General features: G+C 37.5%; 1 protein-coding gene across 6 annotated transcripts in view; it reads left to right on the top strand.

Annotated features, from left to right (window-relative positions):
- The window catches only part of CCSER2 (coiled-coil serine rich protein 2), a 66,041-nt gene that overhangs the window by 8,464 nt on the left and 30,609 nt on the right, over positions 1-26,968 (top strand). For 4 of the 6 annotated variants that reach the window (XR_001878303.1, XM_017836348.1, XM_017836351.1 and 1 more), the window contains exons 3-7: positions 4,077-5,554; positions 6,435-6,637; positions 21,935-22,025; positions 24,991-25,153; positions 25,771-25,966. Coding sequence is in view for 5 of the 6 variants with exons in the window: in XM_017836348.1 (XP_017691837.1) it covers positions 4,117-5,554; positions 6,435-6,637; positions 21,935-22,025; positions 24,991-25,153; positions 25,771-25,966 (2,091 nt within the window). In the remaining variant the exon portion in view is untranslated. The remainder of the gene's footprint in view (positions 1-4,076; positions 5,555-6,434; positions 6,638-21,934; positions 22,026-24,990; positions 25,154-25,770; positions 25,967-26,968) is intronic. The other 2 variants (XM_017836349.1, XM_017836352.1) reach the window with 1 other exon arrangement.

Here is a 26,968-nt window from a genome sequence, read left to right as displayed (position 1 = left end):
CCGTGCTCCTCATCTTGCAGTGTTCTTCAGTACGTGATAAAGAAGCCTTTTGCTGCATCTGTTGCAGGGGCCTCCCTGATTTTCCCCTTACGATATTCAATACCTCCCTACACTGTTGGAAATATGATATATTCACATGACTGCCTTAATGCATTTTTAGTTACATTTTTAAGAAAAATAGTTCTTAAGTTATGCTTGTTTCACTACAAATCAGTGGTGAAAAGATCTTCATACTGTGTGTCCTGAATAGAAAAACAAATAAATAAACAAGAAGCTGTGGTGCTAAAACCCAGAGATGTAGAGAGAGGTGGTTTTGTAAGTCGTGCACAGGACAGAGTTGAAATGCACGTGCACTTAAATTCATGTGACTAAAACATGAATCTGGAGCTGTTGGCATAGCAATGGGTCTGCAGAACGGAATTGGTCTCTTCTGTCACCAGTCTGTCAGAGATGCCTCATCCAGCAGCTGTATATTCCACGCTGCTGTGACAACAGGAGGAGAATTCAGTCCCACTGATGGCAGTCTGGAACTTGAAAATGCTGTTAGCTTTCTGGTGGCGTGGATCATAGGGATCACAACGTTTTAAGGAGCCCAAACTTTGAAATGTATGAACCTTAAGCTGTCTTCTGCTGTAACAATCATTCTGCAACACGTAGGGCAGAGTCTCAGATGCAAAGCTGAATTTAGCTGAGAAGCTAATGTGTAGGAAACTGCCTTCCTGGGGGTATTGAAACAAACTGTGAATGAAGTGAGTCAATGTTTTGCTTTCTAGTTGAAACTAATGGTGGAGGATTTTGTCGAGGTGTAAATAATCCTATAGAGAAAGTACAAAGGAGAGTGAGAATGAATATCCTTTTGCTTATCACCAGGATCTTGAATATCCTTGAAGGTAAGGAGGTAGTAGCTTTTCAGTTAATTCAGATTATACTTCAGAGAGGGTCTGTGAGTTTTAATTCCTTTTCCCTGGATCATTATGTAAGGCTAGGCTCCTTATAATTAGCTTAATTCCTGATTAGGCTTGTGTGCACCAGATAATATATTTCCCAAGGCAAAGAATATAAAACTTGTTTGCCCAAATGTCTGTTTTAAAAAATCCATAGATTGCTTAAGTCTAAAAATACTTTGAATTTCTTTATAATACAGCAGACTACAATTTAAATTACATTGAACCTGAATTTTGTGGGATGCAGAAATCATTCTATAACTTGCAGGTACTGTGGTGCTTGATAAGGGAGTTTCCTTGTTAGGATACTGTAATCCTTAGCAGTAAATATTTGTCAAGATTAAGGATATTTTAGAGAATTTAGTTTCCCGTTTTCTGGGAAAAACCTGCCAAACATGATGCTGTTTAGTTTTGGTGTTTATTGATGGCATTATATTTCAACAAAACAAATGTAACCCAAGTTTGAAAAAGTGGCACAGTAGTTACAGTTAAATAGCTAATAAGATACAGACAGTATTGTTTGTCTTTTAATTTAATTATCTGAAGTGTTTTAAGCAGTCAGTAGAGTTTTCTTGAAGGTAATGTGCTGTCTTTGCCTAATCAAGGATAAATGAGCAAGCACCCTTCCTAGAGAACTGAAAAGTCTCCTTTTCAAGTTTAATGTGCAGCACTTGGTGGAGGATTAAAGTAATCTAATTAAATGGCCTCATTTAAATTTTGCAGTCACCTAAGAGATGGTAGACGGATGTGAAAAGGGAATTATCCATAAAGCATGAAAGTTAAATTAGCAGCTTTCTAATTTAACTTTTTTAATTTGGAAGATTTCTTTACAAGACTTGCCTTTTCTTTAGAGTTAGGTTATCTTCTGAGGGATCTGAGGATTCTGATGCTTGCTGGGAGTCAATTCATCCAGATGCTAAAGGCCATTTTTTTGTTCATGGAGTTATTTTTTTAAAAAAAAGGTGTACTTTATTGCCTTTACTGTATATTGTTGACATAAAGTAAATATCTTTGACATTTGCTCTTAAAGCATAAGGATATTTTCCTTTGCAAAGTGTGCAGGTACAATGCAGGCAAAAATCTAACATTAGACACCTAAATCCACATAGAGGCAGGTGTCATACATGATAAATTAAATATTCTGCTGTTTCTGGGGAGGAAATACTTATATGCTTCTTTGTAAACCTGGGTGAGGGTTCTGTCTCCGAAGTGCAAGAATTCCCTGAGTGTTTGAAAGCTCGGGATTTGTGTATTTCAGAATGGAAAAGCCCTGCCAGTTGTAGGATGTGGATTCTGATGTCTTCACAAGTTAGGAGCCCCTAAAAGCCATGTCTCCAGTACATTTCTCTTTCTGTCTTTGTAATGGAAATCTCCTTCCAGAAGTGATGCTCCGGGGCATCCTATTCACTGATAAAATCCTAAAGGCACTTCAGTTTGCATGAATTTAATGCCACTTTGATTTTATCTGAAGTGTTTCTTAGTGAGGTCTTGCAGCTTGGGGAGTGACTCACTTTAAGGTGATGCTTGCTGTGGTTACACAGGATAATTTCTGTAGTTTGAATAAGTATAATGTTACTTGCTATGTGTTGGTTCTCATTGTGATTGCCATGGTTTAAAGATTTTCATCTTTTTTGCAGTCTGTTAGATGTGTATAGGTCTGGGAAAAGAAAAATATGGGTAATGGTTTAAGGGAATAACATATGAATGACTGAAATTCTGTCTTTACACCATTGTAAGACCAATGGGTGGAACTGATAAAAACAAAATCCAGGCTAGCAAAGACAAGATATCCTTTTACAACTGTCCTGAAAAAAACCCCAGAAACCTGGTCTTGCAAATCCAGAATTTAACACAAGGCTAAAACGTGTCTTAAGATGCAACATTGAAACTTGGAGACTTCTCAAGGTGGTGGTGTCGGAATTACAAGTCTTTAATAATAGCATTTAGACAAGGTTGTATTGTATAGCCAGGCACACCAGCAGACTGGTGCTGTACGAAAGGGTGATGGAGGCATAGTTAGTTATCCAAACCATGGGGCTGGAAATGGTCATGAGTGGGAAAGAAACAGAAAGTACATCAAAGCAAGGAGATCCCAATTCTCAAGGCAAAAGTTTTTGAGGCAAAGATATGTGTGTAAAGCAGAAATGGTTTTATAAAATAAGTTTGATATCAAATAGACCAAAATGACGTGACTGTAAGCTGAGATATAACAAATCTTCAATTAAAGAGTGTGGTCGAGTCCCTGTATTCCAAATCAGGTGGATGGAAGGAAAATTCAAGATACGAGGGAATGCATGAATTCTACAAAGATCTTTTTATCTCACACTTTGTTAGCTGGGATTTTGTGTCAGTGCATTGCTGCACAGAAGTAAAACTCTAGAATACACTCACTAACACTGACCTTATGCAACTGTTGCCCTGTACTTCAAGTCTTGTACATGAATAAGTAGATTTCCAAAACAGTTTCAATACAAAGAGGGGGGAAAAAATGGCTAGGAATGTTAATCTTGATTTGGGGATATCAGTAAGGTCTGGGAAAAAAATTTCATGGTGAGGGTATATGATGAGTGATTATTTCCTGTGTTATAACATAGACATTGGGGAAACAGAAAATAATCTCAAAAAATTAGCTTTCAGTCCGATTTTATTTTTGCAGGTTTACATTGCTGACCACAGGTTTGTGCTATGTATATTTGTGGCTTTTAAGAAAAAATACTAAATATCAAAGCTTGTAATTTAATAATTGTATCACAATTGAAAAGTACAGTTTGCTGGTCAAAATGGGTAAATGGAAAAAAAAAAAAACAACAAACCAAAAACCCCAGCCCAACCCCTTTTTAAGTTTATTTTATAGATTTCAAAAGGAAGGAAAAGAAAAGGCAGTTTATGTAGAGAAGGAAAGCTGGGGGAGGGAGCTGTGACCTGAAGAACATATTACTGCCAAATATGTTCTGGTGGCAGATATTTCTCTGAAGTTCATAAAATGTGTACAGGTTACTTTTTACCCCCACGGTACAGTTAGGCACAGGAATGTAGGAAGCACACAGATGCAAATGTATATAAAACTATGTTGTTTAATGTGTGGGTACTCCAGGTTTAATGTTTGTTTGGTTTTTTTTTTTTATTTCTTAGATTCAAGCACCCTTTAAGGACCAATGTACCCAAATAGCTCATGGAAGAAAAAAATCAGACCAGAACATCCTTGGTTTCCAGGCTACCGAAATATGGAACGAAAACTTTAGGGAGTGTCTTACAACCTGTGCCCAACGGGACGACCCTTAACTTAGCAGGGAGTCATGGGGGCAAAAATTTCGGCAAGCACAATGGCACTGGCCGCGTGTCTTCCTTCTCCTTCAACTGGAAAAAATCTAACAGATATCAGCTTAACGATCAAAATGGGAGAGAGGCCAACTCTAAGCGCAACTGCAATGAAAAATTAATCGATTCTGAGAAGTATCCTCAGTCTCAAGGAGCATTGGGCAACGATGAGCTCAGGGTGGGTTTGAACAGTCCCGCTTCGGTTGCGTCAAAAGCAGCAAAGCAAACCAATATGTTTGTATCTTCTACCGAGGACTTAAACCCAAAGTCTTTACCTGGACTCTCTGGTTCAGCTAAATTCACCAAAGGTACCCTGCCAGGAAGGACCTCATGTTCTGGATTTAGTACTCCAAGATCAAATTTAAATGGATTTTATGGAAATAGGCCAGTGGTAGGTTTGCAGAGACCTAGAGCTAATTCCAGTGCCACAAGGACAAGTTCAGGAGAAAGCCTAGCACAATCTACAGACAATAGCAAGGCTTTTTCCTGTGAAAAAATGGTAAGATCACAGAGTTTTTCACATTCCATTCAGAATTCTTTCCTTCCCACTGCATCTCTAACCAGGTCACATTCCTTTAATAAAGCTGTGGATCTTACAAGGCCTTATCATAGTCAAAATCTGGCTGCCAGGACGTCTCAGAGGTCTACTTTGCTGTCAAGAAACGCGTGTCAGTTGGATGTGCCCAATGGAAATGAACCGATGAAGTATGGGTTTACCAGACCGTACTCTGGTGTGGCAGCTCCTTGTTCCAAGAAACCCCCACTGTCAAATGGATCTGGGTCAGCACCTTCCTTTGGATACAGATTAAGTCGTCCTTCTCTGCTCAAGCCTACCAGGCAGCGCTTTGCTGGGAATACTGCTGTGGATGGCAGCAAAAGTACCTCTCCTGACACACATGCCGTGGAGAGCTCTGAAATTTCAACAAATATTAACAGAGCAGTTGAGAAAAACAGTATTATAGAGAGCAGTGCTCAAAGAACAGGATCTGATGAGGGCCTGCATGAAAGTCTGGGAAAACATGGGTCAAAAGTCATGTGTATGAGCGATGATGGAGATGAAATATCTATATCTTCTTTGTCGTCCTCTGAGAAGAATGATTTGAGTGAAGATTTCAGTGATGACTTCATAGATATAGAAGATGCAAACAGAACTATACAAATACAGCAGAAGGAGAGCTGCCTTCAGGAATTAGAGCACGGGAGCATCACGTCCATTGAGCCGTTCACGTCTCTCAAGGAAAGTGGAGGATCTCACTGTAATGCTGATGAGTGGCTTGATATAAATGTGTCTGGTAAATACTTGTTTTTTATCTTCTGTTTGAAATTTTAGGTACTAAATCAAAATTCTCTGACAGTAGTTATTTAATGTAATTGCCCATTGCTTGTGAATTGTTTCAGAATACAACTTGGCTCTCTGCTGGCATATTTGTTTTCTTATGCTTTTTCTGCATAATAGTTCTTTCCCAATCATTAGAGCTCTTTGTCTTTGTGATAAGAATGAAGGTTACCTCCTTTAAACACATTTGTGATATGGTTGTATCTGTGCTTTGCCATTCATTTTTCTGGGATGATGATATTTTGAGAAAATTCCAACTCCTCCTCCTTCCACCTCTGTAGGCAGAGAACAGCTGTAACTGCTTCTAAGTGGTGTAAATAAGTGTAGGATGTCTAATTAAATAAGTTAAATTATAAATAGGAATGTTGCTGTTTTTTTGTTTTTCCTGATATTAATTCTTCAAACATCAGCTAAAGACACCAGAATATGCTTTTGAAAGCCACATTTTCAAGTCTTTGATGGGCTGCTCATGATAAAAGCTTGTTTTGAAAGATATTGCAATTGAAAGACTAGATCCAGAGCATATATTTTTGAACCCACCTTCTAATATGTTCAAGAGATACAGAATTCTAGAAAGTAGCTTTCACTGTGGGTGAATTGGGGCAGCATAAAAGGTTAGCAAAGATATAGGTTGGAAGAATACTTAGTTGTAGCTACCAAACCAGCTTGAGCATTTTTCCCCTCTGGGATAAGGGAACAATACTGTAGAATGCTTTCAGATATTCTGTTACAGTATAGTTTCAGAAAAGTTAACACCCCAGTAATACACATTGTAACATTGATTTTTTGAATATTGGATTGTTTTTGGAACCTTAACTGTTCCTGTTCTCTTGAAGCAGTGGATGACAACAGCGAAAGCACAAAACATACTACCGAGAATGTCATTTCTTCAGAGATGAACTATAGAGCTGGGTCCTCTTTTGAGCTTTCTCCATCTGACAGTTCTGATGGCACATATATGTGGGATGAAGAAGGGTTGGAACCTATAGGAAGCGTCCATCCATGTGGAAGTTACGACTCTTCGGAGATGAACAGCATAGTATGTATTTATACACAGAACTTGAATGATTATATTGGGTTAAATTTATTGCTTATTGAGTGTATTTTTAAAATATCGATGGATTTTCTTATTTGATAATTGTTTCCTCTTTTTTCTGTAGTTGATAGCTTTTTGAAATTTTTTGTTTAGAAACTCCTGTTTCTGGACCGGAGTTAACATACATTTTTTTTTTTCTCTAAAGTAAGGACAAAGCAGGTCACTCCTTATGCAATCTCATAGTAGTGCTCAGAAATAAAAGAATTTAATTTCTGCAAACGATAGGTTAAATAATCTCTAAACATAGGAGTGAAAAAGCAAGAAAGTAGCTATTGCCTCCCTTACTTCTTACATATGTTGTTTCTGTACTACGTGCCTAGAGGGTCCCTGTGAACTGAAGATGATTTTTGATTTCTCAGTTTGTTCAGGCATAGAATCTTTCAGGTAGATACCTGGCTGTAGCAGGACTATGTGCACCTCAACTGTGATGCATAAGGTGCATCACAACCTTTTTCTTGTTGCTAAACTTGAAGCTGAACTGCAGGAAGCATCATTCAGTGTGAGGGATGGATGGAGAGTTGCTGTGCTGTGATCCTCCAACTGAGGTCAGGGAACCAACCTTGGGATTTTGGTGGGCCTGAGGAAAATACTGTCTGTCCTGTTCATATTCCCTTATCTTTGAATTAAGACTTTTGAATTAAGCAACTTGGATTTTATTAACATGATAAAACATTATTAACAATCAGAACATCGAACACAACCTATTTGTTATAATCAATGTGTGTTTCAGATACTGTGTCACCACTGCCAATTTAGTAATGTAGATACCCCTTTCAGACTTGGACAGAGTTTGTGGCATCTACTTAGGCTTTGATTTGTAATTTTAGTAAGGTTCTTTGCTGCAGCCCAAGAGCAGAACAGCAGAGATTGCTCCTGAAAATCGGAAATAGATATGTAATTATCTTCTTTATGTATAACTACATACGAATTCCTGATATATTTTTAGCTGCTTGTGGTATTGTTTGCTCAGTCTTAAATTATGATGTTGGGATGTAAGGCTTGAAAGAATTTAGTAATGGTTATTAACTTTTTGTGGCAATTGTGGCCAACTTGGAAAAGCAGTTTGAGACTTTTGTACTATCAGTTTTGTAGCTTTATTGGTGTTTATAGGGGAAAAAAACAAGTTTAATGTAGGCCACTGCAAAAACAAGCACCCTTATCCACAGACACGTCTGCATATGTCAGGAAAAGAGAGAAGTTTTTAAACTTTGTCCTTGGTAAGTTATAAATATAGATATTTTGATATATACTGTGTAATTTAACAAACAAGTGGAAGATACTTCTTTTACCATGCTTTTGGACTGTATATCTGGGTTTTGACACATGTGACCTCCATGCATTAATTTGTGCATGTGTATGAACTGATAGTGGATCAATGTTCTGATTGACAGAAGCTGTTGTAAGCCATGTGGAGCAGAGGTACATTAGAAGCCTTTGTTTGCTATTTTGGTTTCTTTCTTTCTTTATTGAAATTAAATATTTTTTAGAGAGGGCTTAAAAATGGAAGAATGTATTTACTAGGTTTTGAGGAGGTGGAGAAAGGAAGAAGTTGTAAGGCTTGATGTTGACTCTAGAAAGTCGTGTGTTGTTTCCACCCATTTTGATTTTGATCCTGTTAGTGCTTCAGAATTTCAGTGCTTACTGTGAATTTTTATCTGAGAAAAACATCAATAATACTTGTTTTATTTTTACAAGGCAGAAATGTATTTTCAGTCAGCTTGGATTTTGAGGGGGGAAAATGTAGCTCTGAAGTGTTGTGTTGCCTTTTAGTGGTGTTTTTTGGTGGTTTTTTTTCCTATGCTTTTTGATTTTGGCAGAAATCATGATATATTTGATTTATTTAGCCTAAAGATTAAACAATTATCGTTTGTAATCTGAAGATACAGATGAATTTCTGATGTGATTATTCATTAGTTCTGAAGAATTAGGTTCTTGGATAGGTTACTGTAAGCTTTTGTTCCATGTTTTTCCTTTTCTCTGCAAGCAAGGAGTATAAGGACAGGTTAGAAAAAAAGAGAATAATTATTGTGATTAGTCAACACATCTCATGTTTTGATTGCTGGGAGATACGTGATCAAATTATGCAGTTTCTCATGTGGCGAGGTAAAAGCAGTTCATATCTGTGTGTCAAAATCCAGTTGATGAGAGTCAGATTTAAGAGTTTGGAGTGCTGGAGCTAATGCCAGCCGGACTGCCCCTTGGATTTAGTGTTTCCAGGGCAATCACCAGAGCAGACCGTTGGTTCTGGAGTTTCTGTGCCACAGGCTGGGGTGAGTAGAAGCAATGAGGCTGAGTAGCAATTCAGGGAACTAGATGGGGACTAATTGGTCGTGTAATTTGCCTTTTTTTTTTTTCATTTCCATCCTGCTGTTGTATCGTTTGTCCTTCAAACTGTATCCTCCTTGGTATCAACAAATACAAAGTGCTAAATGCTTTTCCTAAACTTTTCCATAGATGGCAGTGCAACTCCTATTGGACGATCTTAGATTTGGAGTGTTTGGACTATCTTTGAAAAAAAGGCAGCTTTTGCACAGGGGGTTTTAACTGGGCTTCTGGAATGACAACCAGCATAGGAAGGCAGTGGAAGGAGCTTACTGGCCCCTCAAGCTTATTGCTCCATGTTTGCAGGAAGAAAAGCAGATAACTTTGCTATTCCCAGTACATCTTGGTTTTAAGGACACAGTGGGGAAAGAAGAAAATAAATTTGGTCTCTTTTAGGGCAGTCCTTCTGTTCTTCACTGAGTGAACAGCTATGAAGAAAACGTGCAATCCAGTGTTAGAGGTTTAAAAGTTATACAAATCTAAATAATGTCATAAGGTGAAGCTGTGGGGACTCAGAGCTTGGAGGGAAATGTGTGGATATTTTGTGAGGATGAAAACATTTTTATTATTTCTAATTATGTAACAGAAAATAACTTATTCCACTATCCCTGCTTTTGGTCCATTTTCAGTTTTGAGGGCAACAAGTTGATTGGTTAACTTTCTAACTGCTGCACTCCTTTCAGGTTTCTAAGCATTGATTTCGTTGGTATTCTTTATACTCTTTTCATCAGCTGGTCTTTGCTGCTGAGCACCAAATCACTGATGCTATTCCTGCTCAGTTCTGTGTGAGGGGACTGATGATTAGCAGAGCAGTTGATGGCTCTGTAAATTAGCAACATAAACAATATTTGTCTGTATGTACTCTCACTGGTGTTTAGCTGTGCTGTTTGCTCCTGTCCTGTGTTTCAGCCACTGCTTGTAACACCCAGCTGCTTCACTGCTGTGTGGCAGAAAGCTGCTTAGCAATGTGAGCTTCCGTTCACAGCCACTGAATGGGTAGTTAGAAGTGAAGCTTACATCATAATTAAAAGCAAAAAAGCCTTGAAGCAAAATAAGGAGTTACATGGCAGATAGGAAGGGGAAAAAACCAATGAAGCAACCAACCTTAATGGAGATTTACACATTTGCTGTGTCTCTAAGTTTGGATTTTGCTCATGATTGTAATGATTGCAAACAACAAAACTTTGCAGTTTACAGAGCCAAGTGAAAACAGTGATTGAGATCTGTAGTTCCTATAGATGAGTTCTCTTTCTTTGAAGGAGGGGACTGTTAGTATTTTGCTTGCCAGTGCCTATTCAGCAGCTGAGAGGGCTGGCAGTCCCTCAGTAAATGTCTGGTAGTTAAACATTTACAGGACTGTGTCTGATTTCTACTGTGATCTTGGAAATAGCTGCTTAGGACTGAAGTCATTTTACTTCGGAGTGCAGGAAACATAAACATGTTTTTTCCTGTTTCTTGGAATGGGGACTTGGGCTGTAGTCTAATATATCAACCTTGCTGGACTGTTGTTTTCCTTAGTTTCTGGAAATACAGTTTACCATACATGTGAGCAATGTAGCCCAAAACATGCATCCTGACTGGAGTCTCGTGGCTCCTTTGCTTAACCAGAATGAAATGCTCTCTTGTTGTAGTGAGGTTTGAGCTGTTGTGTTTGCTTCTGTCCATTGCATTAAGTAGACACATGAGAAACATAAGCTTTAATAAGTGTTTGCTCAGTGTAAGGCTTTGAATATTTTCGGAAAGTGCAAGTCCTTATTTACATTTAGAGTAGGATAGATAATAGAGCTGTTATTCTTCTGAAGTATGTGCTTGTTTTTAAACTATTCTAGTGCTTAATAGTCTGCAGGAAGTAAAAATTTAAACTGAAAATATTTCACTAGTACTTTCTTTACTATTCTCTAGAGAACAAGTTGTTCTGATGTGATTTGGTTTTTCTTCTTTTCTCTTAAAGCAATTTCATTTGGGCAAATAGGTTTAGATAGGAAGCTTTTACTAGTGTTCCTTGTATTATCAGATCATATTAAGACCCTGTCTTACAAAAAGACAAAAGAGATGGAGTCCTCTGACCCCTTTTTACTGTAAGCTCCAGGAAAATCTGAATTTTTGTGCTGTGTTAGTTCTTACTGAAATAAAAAAGCCAGTATTTTGTGTATATGCAGAGTGAGCATCAGTGTAATTATAAGGACATAGGATTACTGAATAATAATTGAAATCTGGCTTGAAGAGACAGATGGGTTTTAACTGCTTTGCTGAGAATTTAATTGCTCTTGGGATGAAATGTGGATCTCGTTGGAATGAATCTGTTTTGACACGTGGCCAGACTTTTAGCTGGAGTATGAAATAGTTACGTTTTTCTCTTCTTCTGGGCCATTTTTGAAATCTTGTAAGTTTTGTTTTGTTATATTTTTCCATTTTGTGATTAGAACTTGGGAAAGGGCAGTTCTTTTTAGATGGGTCAAAGTGCTTTCTGGTTCCTGAAGCACTGGTACTCACAGTGAAATGTGCTCTACTTCCTAGAGAAAGAGAAAATGAATTGCTAAGATAGAATTGTTTAGTTCAGTCACTATTTCTTTCTATAATTAAGTTATTTACAAGTAATTTAGTGTTAATTATCTTAATTTTCTTTAATAATTCACTTCTCAAAATGGCTTTATAGTAAGCTTTAAATTGCTGGTTTGATTTCTCAAATGAGTAATTTATTACCTGAATTCAGACTTGTAGCATTTGTAGTTCTAGTACATTTATTTTCTTAGAGTGAAGTGTTCTAGGTATTGTCTTCTACCCATCTTCCTTCCTTTAGTTGAACTTTCTCTTCAGGAGGTTAGTGAGAAGCCAGGCTTTTAAAATTCTGGGCTGTTGGGTTGCAGCTGTAATAAAAATAAAAGTGCAAGTAAGCTTAACATAATGTAAAAGTGTGGAATAAAGCAGCTATCCAGATCCATAAGGACTGTTTTTAAAGTATTATTTGGGAGGTTTTTATCAGTTGTGATCCCTTAGAGATTACCACCTGAGATAAGATATCCCTTGCCCCGTGATTTTTTTCATGGAACTGTGTAATAATATGATAGAAGTGCTGAAGTTAATTTGGAAATGGTACAATTCCAGTTGCAAATAGGGTAAACACTGTCTCCATTCTGTGCTAGCAGCACTATATAACAACCATTAGAAGCATTTTCAGCACAATTGTTTTCTGAATTAGAAATAATGTTTACAGAGTTGAACACAATCTAAGTGGTATACTGAAAATGGCACTGTTAGGAAATTTTTCAGAAGAAGCAGTGGCTGATTTATTGGGGCATTCAGTAGAGTATTCAGAAGATCTTGTGCTTCATTTTCATTCATTAACAGGGTGTAGTGAAACTATGTATCTTTTCTCTACACAGACTTTTCTTTTTTTGCTAAAACTTTCTGAAAGAGCAGTTGTGAAATGAATCGTTTGGGTGCAAACTAGTTACAAGAAGCACACATAAAAAGCAGTTTTCATCAATGAGGTAGATAAAATTTGATTCTTTTTTCTGCTTTTCATCTTGCAAGGAGCAATAAAGATCTTTCTCAAAGCTGAGAACAGCAAAAAATGTCTTTTTATAATGACAGTCTGCTGAGATGCACAGTGTTAACTAATTGCATTTCCTCCTTTCTTAGAATACATGTTTTTGGCTGGCAAAAGGTTAATGCAGAGAATTAATTGCAAGTTGTGCTCCCATGATGCTTCCTAAAAGTAATTTGTGCACTGCAATTGGGCACTTCCTTAAGAAGGGTCTGAATTTGTTCTGTGACTGAAAGCAAAGGATAGTTTCACCTCAGTCAGTGCCATTTTGACTAAAATTCATTATGACACTAATAAATACACAGTTCTAATTTTGTTTGTTGTTAGTTTAATTTTTTTTTTTGATAGTGATTTTGGTACAGTGACAACTGATGACACATGCTCAGCATGTTAGTGAGGGTGTGAGGTTGAAAGGAAGGATAAGGCATTGTTCTTGTGGTATAACTATTTAGTTAAGTATAATTGTTCTAGTTTTGGGGAATCTTGTTGTACCTATATTGGGGTAATTTGGATTTTGCAGTACCTGTTGCCTTTTTGGCACCTGAAGATGCTGCCTAACAGGTTTGTAAGACCTCAGAGGTTTTAGTCTTTATCGCTGCTGCCAAGTTTATCTGGTCGCTGTTGTAACAGAACTGGTTCACAGAGGAGGAAACTGGGCAATCTCTCCCTGTAGGTGAGTGAATGGATACCAGGATTCATTAGTGTGTCAGATAATGGGACCCACTGTGACAATGTAGTGCCAGTGCAGGGAGAGGTAATTTTATCTGCCTGTTACTCAGAAAGCATTCAAGCAAACCAATGGTAAAGGCACTTCAGAAATCAGGAGGTGTGTATGGGCACTAAGGGAGAGTCTGAGTGGCAGCAATGTCTGATGGGGTGTGGAGACACTGCAGTGTACAAAGTATCTGTGGACCTGCCAGGCAGTGACTAAGAGCAAACCCAGAGGGTGTCAGATACTTTGCATTTGTGTTGTACCTCCTTCAGCATTTCCCTCTGTGCCCAACAAACTGGAGAACACGTTTTCTGGTGGAGCTGTATAGCACACAGCATCAGTAATGTGGAAGGGCAGTGTGGAGGTGGTACTGTCCTGTAGGACAGATTGAATAATTCACTGGTCCTTCACACTCCTTTACCCGAAAGCCTGGCTTTTGGGTTAGGCCAATATTTTTCTTGGCAAGAGATATCAAAGTAGCTCAGCAAGTCTTCAGTGAGATTTTAGCTTTTACTGATGCATTCTAGAAAATGGCAAGCACCATGTCTGAATTTTTACTTCTGATACAGAAGGATTCCTTGGAAATACATAATCTGGTAAGCTGCCGTTTCTGTTTAGGTTATCCACGTGAAAAAGCTTTCTCTTACTCAGTTTTCTAAAACTTATAAAGTGGTCCAACTTCCTGCTCAGATATATAGTGATTCTGGGATTGGAATCTAATACAGGTGTCAGCCTTAAAGGTGTTTTTCATTCCCATGCAGCTTACCAGCAGCTGCTCTTGTTGGTAACCTCTGTTTAAGCTCATAACTTCATGTCCAAGTTCCACAACTCTTTGTCCCAACAGCTCAATGCCATGTTCCCAAATCTGACGAAAATTATTCTTACTTAAATTGTATTGTTCTAACTTCATAGTTTTCATTAGGTCAATGTAATTGTTTTCATTTTTCCAGTATTACAAGTATAGAAATCTGAGGCATTTTTTTTTCATATTCTTGCTTTCTAAGAATCTTTGGCATGCCTAAAAACTTGTATTTGGAAGACCACTGGAGTGCTCCTTTCTGACTTCAAAGCCTCAAAAATCAATATCAACTTTTTGCATTTAGTCTTCATTATGAACAGATAATATTTGTGAGCTTACTGAATTGATGGGAGAGCATCTTTTGATTAACATGTCCACAGTTAAGCTTTTAGTAGAAAACTGCAACTGCTACGGAAAACTCAGTCTGTATCGTTTGTCAGTACAGAGCTGAGAGTATGAACTGGTTTCAGATGTGTTAGCAGGGCTCCTGAGCCATCCCTTCAGCTCAGTTTGCTGGCAGGCACTCTTCTGCTCATGGCAGAGAAAGGAAATGTCACGAAAACAGAGGCTATGATTTCAGAGGCACTACCTTCAGAGTGAAAACAGCCACCATCTACCCTCCCACCTCTGCTCTGATCTTCAGTGTCAGAGTTTAACAGCAAGGGGAGGTAGTGAGACACCAAACAGCTTAATGAGATGGCTCTTCTGTCTGTGTCTTGTGTGCTGTAGGTGTCCCTGCTGTCAAACATGATTAGGAGGTTATATGACTGAATTATAGTGTGCAAACCTCTTGTGATGTTGGTTTGAGATGTCAGATTTCAGATGTTTGTGAACAACCTTTTATGGCAAATGACCTTTTTCCCTTTGGGCTGAGGGGGCCTTGGAGAGCTGCTTGATTCAGAACTGACATGGTTCTGAATGTTCTTTGGGCTGGTAAAACCAAGTAAGGCAGCTTCACTTATACTCCTGTGTTTTGTTTGTGGTAGCTGTTAATGACACTTTTGGATTTGTATGCTGGAGAGAGGGAGAAAGCAACAGCTGATGTGAAATATCAGAATAAGTACTGGTAGAAGTTAGCACTGGTTTTACTTCATAAGCTTGTAAGGAACATTTCCTGTACGAGTTGGTAACTGCATATCCACTGTTGTGTTTTAATGTGAGTTTGTGCTATTCTTTCCAATTTTTTTATTTGTTCCACCAAGTAGCATAATTTTACAATGGCAGAAAGACTTCAGATTTATTCTACTGTACTTCATCAAACTGTATTGGTGATTTTTTTTGAAGTCTCACCTGTTGTTTTCCTTACTCCTAGGAACTCTTCAAAACAGTGAGCAGGTGCTCAGATTACAGTATTCTTCAAGTTGGAGTGTTTTTCAAAGTTATCTATCTAGTATAAACAAGAAAGCATTTTTTAAAAGATATGTAAAACAAACTGAGACATATATCTAAGCCATTTAAATGGTTTTCTGAACATTTTAGAGATAACTTGATTAAAAACACCTGGGCTGACACACAGTTTCCTTTTATTCTTCCTGTTTATCTCAGATGATGTTCTGATAAGTTATTGGAACATTGCTGTTGAATCTTTCTGTATTATTTTCTCTTGTGAGGCATCAAAAATTTAGGGGAGAGGCATTGTCTTGTACACGTCGGGGTGAATTGTTTTTGCAATGCACACAGCTTTGGTCCCTCTGAATGAAGTGTGTACATCCAATTTCAGTTTTAGTACCCCCCCAGTTCTAAACACGGGGTTTTCTTGTTTTTTTGAAGAACACTTGACGTTTCATTCAGGCCATGTTGATACCAACTGAAGTCTGATATCACCTTATAACTCTTAATTGTCATCCTTCTTGAAACTAGAAAGTCAGCAAAGCACCACTTTCCCCCATGTGAGGTGGATCTGAGTAAAGAGCATTTTGGTGGTTTTGTGTCCTTGGCTCCCACTGTCAATGTATCAGGGTAAGTGTGGTGAGAATACACTTTTGCAGCAGAATGATTCCTGAGTTGTTAACAGTTCATTCAGAGATGGGTCAAAATAGAACGGCTCCAAGGTAGTTAGGAGGTATTTGAGGATTGTTTTGGTTTTAAATAGAAACAAGTATATTAAGCCGGCTGTGTAAGAATAGAACACATTAATGCTGTGTAACGTGGTGTGTTCAGGTTAGTCCAGAAGTCTCTCAAGGGTGGAGGTAAAGCTTACTGCACAAGGAAACTTAACTGAGGTCCTGGTAGCAGCTTGTGCCCCAAATCCTCTGAATTTTGAGGTTATTGTTTTGTTCCTTTCTCAGCTGGGAATTATTTGAAGCCTCCCTATTTTCCCCTAAGCCAAACCTTGCTCTTCTGATCCAAATCCAATTCAGTGGAGTGAGAATCATTGACAATTAACTCTGCCAGTTAAGAGTAGCTATAGCAATTACATACTGCTTTATAGTGTAAAAAACCCTCCATTGTTGGTTGGGTAAACTGTAAAAGCAAAGCTGAACTTCTGGTATTGTTAGTTTTTCTGCAAACAGACTGGAAGCAGTGAGTAGGAGGGACTGCTTTTCCTCTGCTTCTGCTGCTCCTCACTGCTCATGGCTTTCTATTATCATGTTTAATAGTGAACAGGAAATTCACTGCTTAAAAGCATCTGCCTGTTTAAAAAAATATTAGAAAATAATCTTAGTTTTTGCTGTAGTTCTGCAGAAAGATTGTTAAAGTGCTGTCTCCCGTTCAGTTTTCCTTGTGGGCTCATTACTGGAGGCTAGATGGCAGTCAAGGAATGCTGCTTGTGGTGGAGCTTGGGCTGTATGTTTGAAAGTGCTCTTGTTTATGAATTAGTGAAGTCTCAAGAGAATAGTTAATATTTCTGGTTTTCTTCTTTCTCTTCCTTCATCGTGCTTTTGAATTTCAGATTCCTTACACAGTCTGACATCTGATTTTACAATTAAAAAAAATAAAATTATAAGAGCAGCAAGCATAACAGCTTAAGATACAGTGGGTAATAACTTTGGCTGATAATTAATTCCTGTATATTTACAGTAAACCTAGGTGGAACATACAATGCCTCTATAAAAATGTTTTCAGGAATAGTAAATATTTATTTAAAACCGTTGAATTTAACAGTTGAACATGAACTTTGTTCTGAGAATCCAAAACATTTTATGTTAGATGGTTGCTGTGACAACAAATGTGTTACAGAGCATGGACAAAATTACAAAATACTTGTTTGGATGTTTTGCTTCACTGTCTTTAATGTGACTTGTAATGTAAAGCATTTAAAATAACTTCCTATCCTATTTTTAGTATCCTGCAGAGTTCTGTCCTGTCTCCTCTGGGTGTTTTTCTCTTTTTTTAAGGACTTTGTTTACAGTGGGTTTTTCTCTTCAGCCCTATAGTACTGTATGTGCTTTCCTCTGTTTATATCTTCTGTCTCTGTTTTCTGCCTTCACTTAACAGTTCTGTTCAGTTCTTATAAAACATTGCCTTTTTGAACACTTGTATTGAATTCCTCTTTCTTTTTTTCTCTTTGTCTCTGTCGGGGGTGTTGTCAAATGCTGAAAATAGCATTGAAAAAGACCCTGAAGGTCTCCTTCTTTTCTTCTGTCAGCCTTGAATTGTGTTTGACTTTGGCAGTTATCCTTTAGCTGCCCTGCAGATGACTTATCTACCCGGTCTGTGTAGAGTTTGTTTTTAAAAGCTACTTCCGTTTTTCATTCTTCAAGAACCTGAAATGATGCTTTGTTGGTTTCTGTGCTACTCTCAAATGCTTCACTTCTCTTGAGTTTTTTGGCCAGATTCTTCTGTTATTCTCTCCTTTTACTCGTGCTTATCTTCTGCTGTGGACATTTTCATCATCATTGGAAGCAACACCTAAGTCAGTAAATCAGTAACAAAACTAATTAGTTATTTTCCTTTAACAGCTTATTTCTTAAAGGTAGAACAAACAAATGAGGTCTGAGCTCATGAATTGTGGAAACAGGTAAAAATACTGTTCCTAATATTCACCACCAGTTTGTGACTACCTCAAAGCAATTGCTTTTCAAGCAAAATATCATAACTTGGCATTGGTAGTTGGAGCTCAGGCTCTTCTCAATTCTGTGAACACTCTCTGAAATTATTTGAGGGCTGTTTATCTGGAACTGCTTTGTATTTTTGCACTAGCCCAAATTCCTGACTTCTTCCTTTTTTTTCCTTAATTCCAGTGTAATAGACATTGTGTTGTAAACTTTCACTGGTCCACGTTTTCTATGTTTAATAGGGAGAAAATGTAAATATCTCTCTCTCTCTTCTAACTTGGGCATTTTATGCTTTATTTTTGGCTGCGTTATAACCTCACAATACTTAGCTTGAGAAATAGGAAAGCTGAGAATCAGGCCTCTTGCCTAGGCTGTTAAACTAAATGGAACTCAAATTGGTGGACTGAAAAACACTGCTCTTCAGTGGAAGAAAAAGCTTATGATGCATGTTGCATGAGGAATTTTTAGAAACTGAGCTTTATGAGAAGAATATTTTGCTATTCCAGTTTATTATGGCTGACATTGTCTTACATTGAATTTAAAGTTGTTCAGCTTCAGCAAAAGTACCTGCTCTACAGTACCCCAGTCTTCAAAACATTGGTCTTAACTTATTATTGATATGTCTCTTGAGGAAGAGGTGCTGAACTGCACACATCCAACAAATTGGGCTAAAACCCTGAGCAGTTGTTGGGTGCTTGTTGAGCCTGTGGTAAGACATAGCACCCGAGGACAATCACTGTGGAAAGAATTTGCAGAACATGGAAGTAAACTTGCTGGATGTGGTGTAATTACACACGTGGTGTGCCTTATTCTCACCTCTTTTAGTCTTTTGCCATCTCTTTATATTGCAATATGAGGGTTTCCTGCTATTGGGGTTCTTGGGTTACTCAGTTCTTATACCAGTACTCACAGATCTGTATTTCACCTAAACCTTTCCCTGTTCTATTACAGGAAGCAAGCAAAGCACTACTGCCTGTGGACAGTGGAAAAGCTTTGTGGAGAGGGAGGTCAAGGGACAGCATTGTAGTTTGATTTGGGATTTTGCAGTCCCAAACTTAATCTCTGACTAGGTTGTACCATCTTGAAAATCTAATGCTAAATCAGCCTTGTGAAAAACACACCCCTTTCGATATGCATCATTCTTTTCAACTAAAGAAATAAAATGGAATTCTCCTTTTTCTGTAACTTGTAATAATTGCTGAAACATATTATTCTGTAGGGTTGGAGTTGATGCACTTTTAAAAAAATTTTTTATTTCCTGTTCTGTTTGAGCTCATTGCCCAAAATCACTTGATGATGCCAGTTGCTGTTAAGCACATGTTATTAACTGTGTTAGTGCCAAGTAGTTAACTGCAGTTCCTTTTGCAGTAGAAAGAATAACAGTGGAAGACTTTAAATATAGGGGGGTTTATGTACTAATGTGCTGATGAAACCTCCTCTTTATCTTATGGCTATTTCAAGATGACATCTACTTGGATATTATGTTTCCCAAGTCACCAGCACTGGGAAATGCTCCAAGTGCTTTCACACATGGTCCAGTGATTACAAAGACTTGGTATTCGCAGTTGTGTTTTCCAGCATGGAGTTTCCTTTCCCGGAGTTTCCTCGGTGTGGTGAGGAATGTATAATTACAGAAGCATAATGAAATGTGCTGTTGACAGAAAAGTATGCTTGGAATCTCAAGTGCTGTCCTTCTCTGACACCATTAAAGTTCCAAAGTTCTGATACAAAGACAGTAAAGTGACTTATCCAGGTTTATTGGTTAACACTCTGACATACTATGTTTTTATACTGTGCATTTTTCAATGCGATGGCATAAGTTTTCTACTTTATGTGTTTGTGGCCACGGTTTCCACTTCATTTGTCATGCTCATTAAAGTTCCTGCAGTAGAGGAAAATAATGCTTGTTCATACTAATTTTGAAGATCAAAGCATGGCATAGAAACAATTTATCAACTAACAAACCAAAGCTGCCTCTCAAACACACAGAATTGTTTAAAAAATATGGGTTAGTTAAAAATCTGTTAGTTCTGGGAAAAAACATAAATAAATGGAAAAAAAAAAAGAAGTAAATTTCTACAGGCAGTTTGTTCTCTCAAATATTAAATCCATGTTTCTTTTAAATGGATTCCATTTCTTTGTGAAGCTTGTCCATAGTTGGATTTATTATCATTCACAATTCCTTGATATGTAGGTTTCCTGTTTTTTCCAGTAGATACACAGAATACTGTGTGTAAACAAAACAATTCCAGTAGGACTTTGAAATATAACAAAAACAGATGGTTCTGTCTCAAGTGTTCCATCTTTCCTTTATATTGCTCATGTTTTCCAAAGTGCATATCAACTATTTTAATCTCACACTCTCCCTCCTAAGTCAATAAATTACTTGCCCTGCAGAAATGCAAAATGTTTAATGTTCTATATCACAAAAACCCCCAAAATCTTAAAATATACTTAACTCTTGTCACCATTTCTAATAAAATACAGTAGTCCTTTGTGAGCACTGTAGGAAGGCTGCTGAAGAAAAGCTGGAACAGCAGTTCAGACAAATGCCTGTTAATATTGTTCCTTTACATCTTCCATACATCTGTGATAAAGTAAATATCATAAATGATAGCCAGCAAAGGGATAACTTTCCAAGGGAATATTGTTTTGTAGTGTGCTCATAGTCTGTGTTCTGTTAAGTATTTAATGATCATGTTTTGATAAATAATTATAAAGCACTTGTTTCACTTGATGTTTGGTAAATTTTTCAGTATTGGTCCTCTGAATCACCTTTAGAGGTAGCAGATAAACCCAAGAAAAATCTGCATTTCTGCTATTAGAAAAAAGGCAGATGTCAAGTGCCCAAGTCTGACCTTGGGCTTTAAAGCTATGGCTTTACTTGTGAGATCAAGAGTTAGAGCTCTATATCCATTAGCAGTTTCCTCAGACCTACTTTGTGTTATAATCATTTGGTATTAGTAAGTTTAGTTTTCTTTGAATAATGAAGTAAAACACTGTCTGGGTTCTCTGGTCAGGTGCTGCACTTCATTTGCTGCTGTGACTTTTCAGCTGTGTGCTGCTGGCAGTGTCTGACTGTGCCATGAGCTGGGGTTCTACCACCTTGATCTTGAGTTTTTCCTGCTCTTGGTGTTCTTAAAGGAAGAGGGGTTAGTCTGTCTTCTTAACACAGACTAAACTTGCCCACACTACAGTCCTTATTCTTTAATATACCTGACTATATTGAATATGTATAATTCCATTTAGTACTAACTCTATATTGCATTTTTTTTGTGCTGTTAGCACACCCATGCAATATGACTGTTAGCCCTTATAGGAACAGCTTTGTGTGAGCCACAGTGTTAAAGGCAAAAGGAAGCAGAGCTTAATGCTGATAATAGCATATTTGAAGTTTTACTGGCCCAAAAAGTCAAGATAACGTAGGTCCCCCCCACTTCCTTTCAATGATGTCATGATAGTATGAGAGCTGAAATAAGGAGATTCAACATCTTCTTTTCACAAAGCTGTTTTTTAATTCTAAGTGAGCAAAGTAATTTAGTTTTAACATCCTTCCAACTGGGGAGAAGGCAGGATATTAATGAATAGAAAAATACCTGGAGTATTCCATTGGTGTCAGGCAGAAAAAAAGTTTTAATCCATCTTTGTTTTGTCTCTCACTGTTATTGTTTCATGTCACTGGAGGTGTGATGACTGTTGTTTGTATAGATGGTCTCAGGTAAGATGCCTCTCTAAAGAGGAGGTTGCTGGTAACATCGTGTGTACAATACAAACGTAACAAAACACTGAAATAATCCTTTTATGACAGAATGGTAAATGAACTATCATAGCACAGTTGTATCTCACTTTTTCTTTCCTGCAGGATATCTTGAATAATCTTGATTCATGTGATCTTGAAGATGATGATCTTATGCTTGATGTGGACCTGCCTGAGGACCCACCTCGTGACAAAGGTTGGTAAATCAGCCAAGCCATCTTACACAGTGAAACTGCTTCGTGGGCTTAGGTTTTTGAGTTGCTTTGCTCTGACTCTTGATTTAATAAGTCAATGCACTTTTCACATTGTGTTGTTTGGTTTTTTTAAAGTAACGACTGTTTCTTATCTGAAATATAGGAAGGGTGATATTTCTGTTTCCCCAAATACAACTCATATTTGAAGAATTCTAAAGTTAGAAATTTACTGCCTTTTTAATAAAGGTACAACCTTGTTTCATACTGGCTTTTTTCTTAAAATTATTTCAGTAGAATCAGTTACAAAGTTTTAAGTTAGTCTTTCAGTCTCATGCTTCAGATATATTTGAAAATGTTGGGACAACATTTTTTTTTTTTTTTTGGTGAATGACAGTGTCATTCTTTGAGATAAGTCTTTGTTTTCTTCTACAAAATATCTCCTATATATTGTATACAAATTCAGGGTAACAGAAACTTTAAGGTGTGATTTTTTTCAAGTTGTCTTTTATGCACTCTTACTTTCAGTGAGGGTGCTGGCCAGCTTCACCAAGAGAATAGTGGTACCTAGATGCTATTGAAGAAATACAAATCCAGAACAGAATGAAATTGGTAAAGGAAATTACGGCTACACTTTCTCAAATCCTAGACTGGAAAACTTTGAGGCATTTGCTTTTAGTTATTGCTGACCTACTGATAGGAATTGTTGTTGTCATGTAAATATGGGTATTAGGTTTACCTCCAAGTACAGTAGAGGTCAATATATTTTCAAATGAACAGAAACACTGAACATGGAACACTGTTAATGCCCTACCCAGTGCAAACAAGCACTGAGAGAAAGAAGGCTTTCCTTATTGTGTGTAATGTTCAGCTGCCTGCTAAAGTTGGAGGAAATTTGGCTTGTTTTGAGGGCACTTCTGAGTTCTTTGAGTGAAGACTCCTGTATGTATGTTAGATATGCAGCCAAAATAACAGTAAATACATACATAGTTTTCCATCTACCACAGTGGTGGCACATCATGTTTTAACAGTGTGCACATATGAAATGCAGTATTTAATCTTGTAAATCTCAGAATGAGTCTTCTAAAGGACTTGTGTGAAAGGCAGTTAATGACAACATTGCCAGTATGAAACTTTTCAGCCCTGACAGGTGTGAAATTTTTATTCTTTACATAACTAATTTTACAGAATGGGTAACAATACCAGCCTAGGGCATATTCTTTCAATAAGGGTAATTCTAGTTCTGTTGGGAAAAACTAAGAAACGATTTTAAAGGGTAGATCAATTTCTCATAAGCTTCCTTGTTTATAAAACATGCACTGCACTTGCATCAGTAATTCCATTACAAATTATTTAAAAACTGCTAGGAAGGCATGTGTTTTAAAGGTGAATGTTTGCCACAAAAACATTAAAAGGTAATTACTGTTAATTTTGGCATGTTTTTAGAACTTGGGTTTCCTTATAAAATTAATGTGGCATAAACTGGGTATCTCTGCTTCTTCTCTTGAAATCACTCTATTTTTAGCAAAGAGGGTCTGAAAAGCAGAATTCCAAAGCCACTTCCAGGCTTTCCCTTATGTGAACCTGATCACCTGAAAAAGCAAAACTTCTTCTTGGTTAATATCCATGTGTCTTTACTCAGTATCTCAATTTAATTTTCCAAAGGTTACTTATAAACTTAAGGAGGGCTTATTTTGCTGTTAATTTTCATGTGGTGTGACCTGTAGAAGGATATTGCTAAAGGAAAATAAACCTTCTGTTACTTAAAGTGAATAAGTTTATTTTCTTATGTAATTTTTTGGTTATTGAGCTACGTGATAAAAGCTATGCAGCTCTGAGTATTTGTTATAATGATGTGTAAAACCCTTTTTGCCAACACGTTTTCCACAATTCTGCGTGACCTCACTGACGTCAGCCTGTTAAGGCTTTCCAGAAACTCTCCTAGTTTCACTTTGGAGTCTGGGATGCCGCTTGGCCACTATTTATAGAAACAGTTCTAGCTCAACAAGTATGCAGGGAGCGAGGAGGGCAGTTTTAAATCACAGGGTAAGGCTGGGCTCCCTTCCCAACCACACGCAGGCTGGGAGCTGAGCAGGAAGGAAGGCCTGTTTGTGAGCGGCTTGTGCGCAACTTGTCTGAGTAGGCAGCCGAGTAAACAATGTTCTCTTGTGTGGAGTTTCTCCCAGCAAAGGACTGCCAATGTGAGGAAAAACTCCTTGGGTAAGTGAAGGAGAAAGTGTGGTGGCAAAATAGCAATTCCTGACTGGTTTTGCCCTGTCTGACTGCCCGGTTTTGCTGTTTTGGCTTTCTCTCTAGTTGTTTGCAGGCTGTTGCCAAATTTAGCATTTGTTCCCTTAAGAAGTTTGTGGAATCTGTGGGGCTTTGTAGAAGTTAGTATTTTGAAGAGATTATGTGGTTTCCTTGTTTTAAATCAGCTGGTTGTCCAGGTAAATAAAGATTAAGTGCCTCTGAAACTGAAAAACAAGCATGAATAGGGTGAGCTATATCTGTATTCTAAGTAATGAAACTGGTCTCTTTTGGAGTGCAGTACTCTTCTCTTTTTACAGTGCTGTCTTGCTTTGTTTGTGGGTTGTTAGAACTATTTAAAGGCTTGACAATACGGTCCTTAAGAAAGACAGAAAACAGTTACTTCTGGATTTCTTTTCTTCCCAATAGCTCTGCCTCCTCCTAATGATTTTCTACTTGAACTGGAAATACTATTAAGGCTGGATTCTGTAGTTTCTGCTACAGGTTACTCTTATTCTTGGAACAAGTTTATATGTTGGTAAAAATGTGACATCATCATATAAGTCTGCTTGACACTTCTAAAATACACAGTTCTGTATCAGTTAAACAAACAAACCAACCAGATTTTACACTGCATTTGTTACTAGCACATAGTAAATATTTTATTTGCAAGGTCCTGGGAACAAATTTTATAATTTTTTTTTAACTCTATGCTCTCTGTAGAGGAATGTGAAAATATGAGCCGTTATGATAGACAAGACAGAAATGCTAGACAACATCAGGAAGGATTCTGGAAAAGAGCACCACAGCAGCGATGGAATGCACAGGATCACTATCATCTCGGCCATACTGATCATTATATCCATGGTAAAAATGATTTGAACAGGTAAAGGACTGTCTTTATTCTCCCAAACAATGCAACAAACATTAATGAGAAGTTCCTTTTGGCATTGAAGGGTCTCAAGCGATACTGAGTACCAGGACATTTTGTGAATAGTTGTGTGTCTGAGTGGGAGCATCACTGAGGGTTGTAACAATTTCTTTACAAAACTTACGCTTCTGTTTTTATTCCAAATACTTGTTACTTGTGTTGATGTGATACTATAAAAAGCTTGATTAAAATACCTTATGTGTTCCATGGAAAACCATTACAATGTCTTACTACTTGCATGTTGTAAGTTTGGACAGTTTGTTACTTTTTAATTTGTTGGTAAATTCAACGTAATCCTGTAGTCCTAATGGGATTGAATGGCAGTTTGTAGAAATCCTGATGACCAGGCTGGTTTGAGGGTACTGTAGTTGTTAGTCTGCAAGAGGCCTCCACAAGTAGGAAGGAAAGCTCTGCATTTAAGTGAAATGGCATTGACATGTTCTGATGTATTTATTTTCTGCCACAGCATGGAAGTATAGCCCACGTTACATAACGCCCTCCTTTCTTTACTAAATGCTTTCGAACTCTAGTTTGTCACTGCTGTTGTTTTTAAGTTTTGAATTCTTTTTCAGGGGATCAAACTACCGGGAATCTCCTGTTGGCCACTTGGAAAGCTACGGAGCAGCCAATTTGTACCAGGCTCCCCGCCAGCTGGGGGGTTTACCGGAGAATACTGTGATGCTGGATGAAATGACCCTGCGGCACATGGTCCAGGACTGCACAGCTGTCAAAACTCAGCTCTTGAAGCTCAAGAGGTTACTGCACCAGGTGAGCTGCTTAAATGGAAGAAAAGCAGTCAAGTACATTGGAGAGTGAGCCTAGGTGGGCTTATGTTTGTTTTTCTTTTTTGGCCTTATTAGGCTATTGGCATTTCGTTTATACATTGAATTACTGTGTTCAAGAAAGTGGGCCTTTTTATTGCTATTTCAGATAGTACTTTTTCTGCTTCTTGAGTGCTATACTGACTGCAAAAACTATTAAATACTGTTATCTTACTTCCCTGAGGAAATGTCAAATTAAAAAAGACTATCCGTGGATGTGAAGACCAGCTTTTATTCAGTAAGATCCAAAAAAAGCTGGGAGTTAAGAAAAAATTAAAAAATATTAAAATTGATCCCATTGATCAAACTTGCATTTAGCAAGTCAGTGCTAAGAGCTTTTTCTTAAGGCTTTGTTTTGCTCATTCTTTTCATGCTTTCTGTGTGTTTTGACAAGAAGCTTAGCAAATCCTACTGGGTCATCCCTATTGGAAGTGTTCAAATTTAACCTTCCTATTTTATGAATTGTCATAAGCTTTTAAGGAGCTTTTTCATTTCACCTCAAAATGTAGCAAGTTGTGGGAGTAAATTGCTAAATGACTCAGCAGAAGTATGACATTTCAGCTACAAAAATTCCTTTGTTACCATGAAAATAATGAACAGTCCATGAGACCTTCTTTGGAGGCATATACGGATTAGCACTGGGAAGTATTTGTATGATGTTCTCTTTTAAGAGTAGATTTATTGCTCTTCTTTTCTAATAGGATAATGTAATGAAAAGAAGTTTGTACCTTAAAAGTAAGACACTAAAACAAAACATAGCAAAACAAAAAGCAAATCAACCTTGAGGCTAATTCAAGGCTGTGACTGTGCCTTTTAGAAATGGGAGCATTTGCATCTTGTGGTAACTGAGATGTATTTCTATGTATTTCTGCTTCTGTCAGTGGAAAAACAATTGTAACAAAAATAATGTATTGTCAGAGTGGGAAGGTGTGTTCTTAGAACCCAGTGT

The sequence above is a fragment of the Lepidothrix coronata genome, unplaced genomic scaffold (genome assembly GCF_001604755.1).
Source record: "Lepidothrix coronata isolate B3197 unplaced genomic scaffold, Lepidothrix_coronata-1.0 Scaffold276, whole genome shotgun sequence".
Classification (NCBI taxonomy): domain Eukaryota; kingdom Metazoa; phylum Chordata; class Aves; order Passeriformes; family Pipridae; genus Lepidothrix; species Lepidothrix coronata.
This window is presented reverse-complemented; position numbering and strand designations above follow the sequence as displayed.